The 9,938-nt window shown below is 40.4% G+C and overlaps 1 protein-coding gene across 3 annotated transcripts; it reads right to left on the bottom strand.

Annotated features, from left to right (window-relative positions):
• Window positions 1-248: 248 nt before the first annotated feature.
• LOC135496222 (uncharacterized) lies at window positions 249-9,610 on the bottom strand. Of its 3 annotated transcripts, none has more exons than XM_064785408.1 (10): window positions 9,270-9,610; window positions 8,435-8,525; window positions 7,491-7,583; window positions 6,629-6,724; window positions 6,048-6,119; window positions 4,881-5,060; window positions 4,142-4,258; window positions 3,618-3,760; window positions 3,298-3,435; window positions 249-2,754 (listed from the first exon to the last, which is right to left on the bottom strand). In XM_064785408.1, the coding sequence occupies exons 2-10, from the start codon at window positions 8,508-8,510 to the stop codon at window positions 2,683-2,685; spliced, it is 987 nt and encodes a 328-aa protein (XP_064641478.1). In that variant the 5' UTR covers window positions 8,511-8,525; window positions 9,270-9,610; the 3' UTR covers window positions 249-2,682. The 3 variants fall into 3 exon arrangements, with proteins under 3 accessions (XP_064641478.1, XP_064641479.1, XP_064641480.1); XM_064785409.1 differs by having other exon boundaries at window positions 9,190-9,304; XM_064785410.1 differs by lacking the exon at window positions 9,270-9,610 and adding an exon at window positions 8,703-8,776.
• Window positions 9,611-9,938: the final 328 nt, after the last annotated feature.

Below are 9,938 nucleotides of genomic sequence, written 5' to 3'. Positions count from 1 at the left end.
CATATGATTCCCAAGTACATGTACATACGTTGGTGGCTCTTTATCTTCGAACCTCATGTCAAAGTCATTTGGCATCCTTTGTGAGGAATTATGGCATTTTAAAGGGGTGAAGGCACTCATTTCAGTATATTTCCTCCCTCAATTTCATCTCCGACAACAGATTATGTCTGGTCTCCGAAGACATGTAACTGGTATATTCAATCTCATGCAGACCCATGCTATCAAATAAAGAAAGTCGAAAGTCAGACTGAACAAGTAGAGTTACCATTATGTTTATTCATTCATCAATGCATATGAAAATGTTTAAACAATATAAATAAAAATACCATCCTTAGATACAGGCTTTGTCACCGCTACGTGATATGCATTAACCCAGAGAGAGATAAACGCGTCACTGGTGCGTCATTGACCACAACATATGCGCCGAGTTGGATGGATGTCATTTGTGACTTGGACTGTAGGTGCCAAAATAGCAAAGGCAGGAATGATCATAAGTTCACGTGTGTAAAATCGCATTAACAATATAGACGGATTTTTCAAAATTGAGATTCTCAGCAAATTTTTGCTGCCTTTAGGAGCAAAACTAACTAATTTCTGTATTTAGGCGTAGTTAGGCACACTACGCTTATATTCAGGGTGCGCTTGAATATTAGCGCATGCCCATAAGAATGGGCAAAAATGTATCCAAGATTACGTACATCCATGTACATACTGATCATACCAGTACTCATGCATTAACATAATTTTATTGGTGCATGTGCTCATAAGAACAGCAAATTTGACCGCGTAAAATAGGGTGAAAACAAGTTTTTTTATATGCACATGTGCCTAAATACGTATAAATACCGCACCTGTATATACATGTATATACAAAAAATTGGTTCATTATAAATGGCACAGTCCCAAAAGGGTTGAAAGCTAAGTATAAAGATAATTTACATGTAGGCCTATGTACCCACTATAACCCTGTGAAAAATAATTACAGTAAAAAAAAAAAATTAATTTTTTTTTTAAAAAAAATTTAAATTTAAGCACAGTAAGTTGTAAGAAAACGTAAAACATTGCTTAAAACGCCTACAACTTTGACTACGAATATATACATGATGTACATGAGTTTAAACAGTATCATGAAAGACTGTCGCCAAATCTAAATCACATTTAGTATTACTTGTATTTTCAACTATTGTTACCGGCTCAGCCGAAAGAGTCAACATTGTGCAAAAACTGAAAACCACAGGTTATGCGAGTATGCAAATGGGACATGTGGATCCTTTAGCCAGAGATGATTATACTTTATATTTTACACATATTTAAATATATTTTATATTTTACAAATACAATGTATATGGAATGATTTAAGTCTTCACCAACAGCTCTTACGGTCTTCCTAGTTCAAATATAGAATTTAAATGGTTTATCGCCATTTCGCCTACAATCATTTCGCCTACAGTCATTTCGCCTACCAAAAAATGCCATTTCGCCTACAGCCATTTTGCCTACCTGCCATTTCGCCTACCCACCATTTCGCCTACTCGCCATTTCGCCTACTGCCATTTCGCCTACATACAGAAAATGCCATTTCACATAATTCTGAATATATTTGTTTTAAATCCTCCATATTGATACCAGTATCAGTAAAAAATATAAGTTATCAGGCCTTATACCTACTGTTGCAGAGGATTTGCAAATCCACCACATTTATTTGGTATCTGTCAAAAAAATATGTTTGGCCCCATGTAGGCCTACTGTAGCAGAGGATTGTATCCCATTTCCCTTTTAGAGTCCCAATCATCATACACTAATTTGTTGTTGTTGAAGCTCTAATTCGGTTACTGGATTAATTGGATCACTATAAAGTGTGTCACACAACATAAGCAAACTAACTAATTTTCTGCTAATGTATAGTGACCGTACTCCTATCTGCCAGCTAAAAATTTGCCTCAAACCACCTCTGTTTAATACAAATATCCAGAAAGTTCTACTTTCCTTCCAATTCATAAAAAAACAAAAATAGCAGTAAAAGTAGGCGAAATGGCTAGTAGGCGAAAAGACAAGTAGGGGAAATGGCTAGTAGGCGAATTGACAAGTAGGCAAAATGGCTAGTAGGCGAAATGGGTAATAGGCGAAATGGTTATAGGCAAAATGGCTGAAGGCGAAATGGTTATAGGCGAAATGATTGTAGGCGAAATGGTTGTAGGCGAAATGATTGTAGGCGAAATGGCGATACACCATTTAAAAATAGAACTGCAACAGAAATTATATATCTAACATTATATATCCACAATATATCTAGCATTACATGGTATATCTTACAGTTTACATAGAGGTTTTAGTTCATCCACTGATATATGTACAGAAATTGTTGCGAAAACTTCTGGATTCTGGCAAGTCATTTTCAACCTTTATCGCAGCAAAACTGAGTTTTGGATATATACCATTGCGTCACATTGGCAAATGTCAGAATTTATAAGACTGAATACACTTTACATCCTGCACAAAAAGATTTCGCTGAACTGCCCATATCCCGGTAGTAAAGTGTATCCCACTTTGCATTCGTAATTTAATAAAACGTCTCTGAATCCCCATGTGAATTAATGTCCTTTAGAAGCTTGTCGTCACGTTGCTTTTTTCCTCGCCACAAGAGGGCGCCAATGTCTATCAGCAGTGCAAGGGTTAATACTGTCATACGCTGCTAGTGCTTGTATAATTTGGGTTGACAGGAGGGATGTGCTCTGAATCTGCATAACTTGGAAGCTGAAAGAGAAAACAAATGTGCCCTATTATACTAAAATGGGTATTAAGTTGTAATAAGGGCACTAGGGAATAGTACCCGTATGTAGTATCAAGTTCGGTGGAGATCGGTTCATTCGGATGGTGGTAATTGCCCGGAGCATGTTATCTCGACCATAGGGCCTTTGATCTTGACCCCTGAGCCTCCAGTGACACACTGGTATCAACACGGCTGCACGTACCAAGCTTGGTGGAGATCGGTTCATTCGTTTGGTGGCAATCGGCCCGTTTTTGTACTTCAGACTTTTTGAACTTGACTTTTACCTTGACCTTTGCCTCCACTGGTACACTGGTATCCCCTGGCTAACATACCAAGTTTGTGGAGATCAGTTAATTAGTTGGGTGGCAATTTGCCAGGTCGTTTAACTTGATCCATAGGGCCTATGACAACGACATTAGACTTTTGACCCTCCAGTGCCACACTAGCACCAGGTATCAACCTGGCTGTCATTTGTTTTTCTGGTATGGATCCCCTAAGCTCCCACCCAATGGAGAGAATCATCTTACCTGTGTATCTGCTATCCTGAACTGCCTGTCGTTGTCAACTACTTCATCATAGGAAGGGGGTGGCGCTGCAGGATGACTGCTAGCGCTATTAAGACTATGAGAAGAACCGGGTGCCGATGGAACCACTGCGAACGGTAACTAGAAGAACATGATAAATTCCTGTTAGAGCTGCTGCAAAATGGTTGACAATGGTCATAAAGAAACTTAATACATATCAACACGACCTAGCAATGAGTAGTTGAGCAGAAACATCTTTTTCTGTAAAAAAAGACATACCTAACCGTGATCAAATCGTAAATTTCAGCCAATGTTTTACAAACCTGACCGGGAGGAAGAAGCTGTGAGTTTGATCCATGAGGACTTGAAGCGCTTGCTATTTGTGGAGGTCTGGCAATTGGGGTTGCTCCAACTATCGTTGGTCCTCCGGTAGGCCCACCACCGCGTTGACGCGCCGACAAAACTGCTGAAATGTGGACGGTGGAATATGATGAAACCGGGGGTTCATGCGCAGATAATTTTCAATCTAATATTCTTTTCTCGTTAAGAGAAACGCCTTTTGGTTTACAGGCAAGACGAATATGCACCAAGTTTCAAGTCATATGATAAAAATTTACCAATGATCTAGCGGTTTTAGTGTTTTCGATTTTAGCCACCTGGTGGCAAAATCAGGAATCGAACCGGACCGAAATTTGGTCTCCCTGGTGTCATTTCATAGGGGAACATATGTACCAAGTTTCAAGTTGATACCTCCAGATACAAACTTGCTAACGTACGACGACAACTACGGACTCTACGCAATGAAACTAGGTCAGGTCTTCTTGTGTCAAAGTAAAAAACAACTCACTTCCACGTCCTCCACGATTCGTGTTCTTTTTTCGTACCATGCAGAGAATACACACAAGTATCAAAATGAACACTCCTACGCTGACAGAGACTCCAACGGCAATAGGCATGGTGTCCGCTGAAAGAATACAACATGATACAGTTAATGCATAGAAGTATCAAATTGAATAAAAATTCCTAAGCTTAAACAGACTCCAACTGTAAAGGGTTCAACGTCCCCTAAAGCAGTACAACTACAAGATATTATGCCCAGTTGGTTATAGTGTTTCTCCTGTAGGAGGCCGTTCTAGAAAGCACTAGAAAATGTACACAATCATTCTACAAACAGCAGGTCTATTTCTGTTATTTCAACAACTATTGGTCCACTGCTCTACCGATTGAGGTTTCAAAAGGTACTGTTCGACAGTTAGCCCTTTGATGCTGCCGGCCAGGTGTACTTGGTTGGTCTTTTAGTTCCCTGTGATCTAGACCAGGTACTCTCGGATAAGCCGTACCCTTTTACACTATATATACAGCCTCTTGCCGACAATTCTTTTGAAAACGTCTGCGGTACTGTCTGACATCATCTTTGAATACCAATCGTTCAATTAGTAATTTTGATTGGGATAAGTGGTTCGCAATTTCACACGCTAGATGACAGTTGTGGCCTGGTTGGGCACGATTGTGAGGAAACATATGCGGTGGCATTAAAGGGCTTTCAGTTTATTCAATAGGAGAACACGTCAGTTTAATTCTCTCACCTGCTGGGCCACTGACATCCGTCGTGTCTCTCCCTGATGACCCTGACCCTGACGACCCTGACCCTGAAGACCCACAATTCCTTTCATCTGAATAGTCTCCACAGTCATTGAATCCATTACACTGTTTGTAACTGGCAATACAAATCCCTGTATTTGCACATCGGAAAGTGAAACAAGGATCTGAAAAAATGAAAGATTAAAGGCCTCCACCATTCGTAAAATATTTAAATTTGAGAATTTCCAATTGCGTATGTACGTATTAGAAATAAATTTCTACATTGCCGTTGTGTAAACAGATGCAAAAATACTACAACGGCACACCAAGTTTTAGCAAAATTGCGTGCATGATACTGCACAACGCCACTGTGCATACAGCAACTTCATTTCTATTTTCCTGGTCCACCCATAATTACGAAGAAACCTCTTTAATGCGGTTATCTGGGAGAGGACGTTTTTATGAGAAAGATGGTTCAATCAAAACTTTAACACCCAATTTATCATACGGAACATCATATTACAATACTGCCACACATTTCCTCTCAGAAGTTGTGTTGCTACCATAACTCCCAAAACCATGGCAGGCGATCTTGGTCCATGCAAGGAAAGGCTGACAAATGCTAAAGAATGTGATGTCAGTCGTGACATACAAAATGCTCTGTTTTGCACTCCGAATGACATTCCGTCTTGAACTGCATTCATACTCAATAGAATACTCGATATACCATTGCACGTCCCCTTTAAGCCCCTTATCTCAAAACTGACATGAAATTGCTTCTCTCCACCTAGCAGCCAATACATGGCACATAACCAGCAATGGACCAGCAGCCACAGGGCCAGGGGCAGTGAAACTCCAAGTAACCTTCTGCTACAACGTCAGGTATTTTACAGTGTTCTCCACAAGGCCATTTGTCAGGGTGTCCCATCCTACCTTGGCAGCTTACCACCCTAACTTGGAAGCAGCCAACCTACCTTGTTCTTGACTTTTTGAAGGGTTTCTATAGGGCCACCCGAACTCAACTTGCTGGCCACCCTACCTTCTGTTTCACACTGGCAAAACATTTGGAATATCAAGGGTACCACCTTACCTTGAGAAAGCCAGTAAGGACCCCTGATACAAGCCCTGACCTGATAGGCTGATATCCAACCACTTCGACAATACTTACTTACCACAAAACGCCAATGTCTTTTCACACCTGTTACTCTGTGGACACTTGACTTTATCACCACCACATGAAAAAGCTGGAAAACAAATGTGCAAATTAGTTTTAACATTTTTATTACCAGCGTATCACCCTCCCTGACGGTACACCCAGATGCCCTTATTGGCCTCAGTCAGTATCAACGCAATTGATGCATCATCAATCAAGTCATAAGAGAGTTTCAGAATGGAACCCAATTGCAGGCCCTGTTGTCCACATGTTCATCAGGCCGAGTCTAGCTTACTGATCTGCGTTAGACGTATAAACAGGAAATGAGAAGGTTCATTTTCACCGCCCGAGAAAATGTAAAATGTAGGGAGAAATGTTGATTGTGCAGAATCCCTTTAAAAGTTGACCTGGTAAATAGTTTCAGGTTTCCAGGTTAAACAATAAAGTACATCCCAATCAGCATCTGTCAGACATAGGCAGAAGGAGATTTGCACAAAATGCCACTCTGGGCAGTCTGCTGTACCCAGTGGTGGTGAATTTAAAGCTAGTGGGAATTGCAGGGAAAAATGGCAGTGAAATATTTGTTTATTTGGCACTCACGGCAATAAAAAGACAACCAAGTACACTTTCCAGGGAAGCCTGGACAGGGACGGTCAAACTTATGTATTGTGTCTGAATTCATGCCACACTCTCTCACTGAAATGGAAAAAGAAAAGTAAAAAAAGAAGTTATCTTAAAGGGACACTATAAGGCAGCTGCTAGGTAGGCAAGATCAAGTTACACAATATCGGCAATAGGAGTCTCTCCCATCTCACATTATGTCAAAACTATTCACGCTTGTACAACGAATATATAAGAGCTAAATCTAACATGACCCATTGCCCCATTTTAACCCCACTGCTCCTGCCTAGTTCCCCTATCTTATTTGTTGGATTACGAAGTCGCCGGAGGTCATTTTCCAGAAAGTGGAAAAAAGAAAGTCCCGACGACCGTTTTTGACACACTTTTTTCCCTTCCCCAACCATAAAATAGAGAGAAATGAAAAAAGATTTTTCCCAACGACCAATTTCAACAAATTTTTATTTTTTGTGTCCTCTTGTATGATCTGACACTAAAATTGATGAAAAATAAGCATGTTTCAATTTTATTTCCCTGCTCCACATAGATTTTGAGTCTGATGGATTTTTTTTTATTCCCACCCCACATAGCTTTGAGTCTGAAGAAAAATATTATCTTTAATTTTTTAAAAATTTCCATCCCACCCACATAGGTTTCGACTCCAAAGATTCGTTATCCAACAAAACCAACAAGTGTGGCCTAATGAGCGAACATAAGGATCAATCGTCTGCAGGTAAAACAAGTAGTTACTGGGTTTGATATCGAGGCACAGCAGTTATAGTCACATGTGATTTTCGCAGGCAACAGCAATTTGAATTGCCTGTCTGAACTGACTTCAACTTACTGCAACTAAGATCATTGTAAACACAGTTATCTCCATTAAGAAGTCCACAGTAGTACCGATTGAGCGTACCCCTACATTCTGAGCTCGGACTAACTGCAATAAAAAAGTATCACATTTGAATCATACAATTGAAGAACTGTTGTTAGAGAGAATTTCGCCCGGCTGGTTTCAGTTACAATTACACTAATGCATGAAAATGTACCTTCATCTAGCCTGTTACCCAGAGAAAGAAAACTCAATTCGATCTTCTGAACTTGTCATTAGGCAGTGATCGCCAAATATATTCACGATCACAGGCACGACACGAGATACAACAGTGGGAGTGGTATAAAACTTCAAATCTTTGAGGCCATTCGTTAAGAATTTGTAATTTGCAATTGAATTAGAAACTTTCTAATTGCTTAGATACACACTAAATATTAATTTCAGCATTGCCGATGATACACAAATACTTAAACCAAATTTCAACAAATTCATATGCATGATTACTGCACTACAGCACTGTGTATTGTAATAACGGTCTCCACCTGTCCTGAGCTTAAAGGGAACTGGAACCGCCGAGCGATTTATTCAACTTTTCGACTTTCACCGCCCGAGAAAGTCAAACTTCCAACTTTCTATTCGAGTTCAGATTTGTAGTTCCGCCCCCAGTGCCCGAGCATGCGCAGTTCAATTTGTTATTATTGAGAATCATGTGAGAATCACGTGAGTCATGCGATCTTTCATTCATGAGTTTTCGTAGTAAATTCCATAGTAGTGACGTCACTCAATGATTGACAGCTAGGCGCCATGTTTCATTCATGCCTCGTTCTGATCACCCGATACGCGGGAAATAAAAACGAGGTCATACGAACTGGCTTGGCGGTTTCAGTTCCCTTTAACTTGACCCATTTTGATGTAATGGGTCACATGTTATGTGATGCTCTAGACGAATCATGACTTACCGCAGGAAGAATAGTTATCTACGCAGGTGCCGTCAGTGCACTGCCACGACTTATTTCCAGTGCATTTGGAATTCATAGTTTCAGTGATTCACTAAAAAGAAGAAGTGGTCAGAAAGAACATGACAAAATCACATATGATATGGGAGTTGCAAACCCCTGCAACCAAATCTCCCCGCCAGCACCCATAGATTTTAAAATTAACCCCACCCCAACCCAGGGACAACCCGCAGGACCTGAGATGCCAATCATATTATACATTCAGAATTACCTTTTTCGCGGACAATGAGAAGAAGCCACGAGGCAAGCAGACCTATCCACTTCACCGTCACGGCCTGAGACATTCACATTGTCACAGCATAGGCCCCTGAATGCTAATTAGTGGGATTAGCCCGATAATCCCGCTAATTAGCAATAGCATTCAGGGGCCTATGGTGACCTATGGATGGTCACAGCCTTAACTTTTGACACCATCAATGATCAAGAAGAGGAACGTTAAAATAGTAAGTGTGGCATTCGCCCCCCCCCCCCCCCCCCCCCAACTGAGCCGTCGTAGGCATGATGAAAGAAACACATGAACAATTGGCTAAATGGAATGAAAGGTTCTCTCCGAAATCGACCAAAGTTTGTGGTGGACTGAGCTTCGTCCGAAAATAGATAACTGTTTACACACAAATTGCAGGTACACGTCAACGGGTCATTGTCGGACGTAATCAAAAGTAATCATTGAACTCATGATATCAACCATGTCAACACACCATTAGTTTTCAGTGAAGTTCAACTGTATTCCGAGATAAATCACTTTGGTATGTAGAGAGTAAGATTACAATTAACTCACGTTCAAGTTTACGGGCAAGCCGAGTTGGCAAGGAGTGATCCGTCTTAGTTACTGTACTATACTGTAGATGGCTCCACTGTAGCTTGAAATGCAAAATACTCAGCAGGAACCCATTTACGATACCACATTTAAATTCACATTTCTTGTCGATTTCAGCTTCTTCTCACAACATTTTTGCATCATTGCTTGAAATTAGACGTCAATGTATTGATGTGACAATGATGCAATGGAAGAAACTGATGTTCTGGTGAAGAATTTAAGGATAGCATAGGCCTACATTTGCAATTTGCATGGCCATGCATGAGACTAGACTGAGTAGCTATCCTGTACCATTACCATAATACCAAGCCCAAGGCATAAGCATGATCATGATGATACTAGGCCTACCCTTTGCTTTGTCATCCAGTTGAACAGTGGGCCTAAAACATTTATCCTTTGGGTAATTTGGGTCCCGAGTTGGTTTTTTCCATTTAATTTGACCTCTTTGATCAGCACACCTCTCTTTTAAGGACAGCACTTGTCAGTCTCAAGGGTGTCCTTAATAGAGAGGTTCTACTGTATTAAACTTTCTGTGGCTGATTTTATTACACATTTCAACAATGGTTTTACACAAAAGCATACTACATGTAGTAGGCAGCTGGTCTATTGTTGTCGAATCAAGGTTCATTT

Source organism: Lineus longissimus, chromosome 11, assembly GCF_910592395.1.
Source record: "Lineus longissimus chromosome 11, tnLinLong1.2, whole genome shotgun sequence".
NCBI classification, from domain to species: domain Eukaryota; kingdom Metazoa; phylum Nemertea; class Pilidiophora; order Heteronemertea; family Lineidae; genus Lineus; species Lineus longissimus.
Note: the sequence above shows the minus strand (reverse complement) of the source record. Positions and strands in the feature narration are given on the sequence as shown.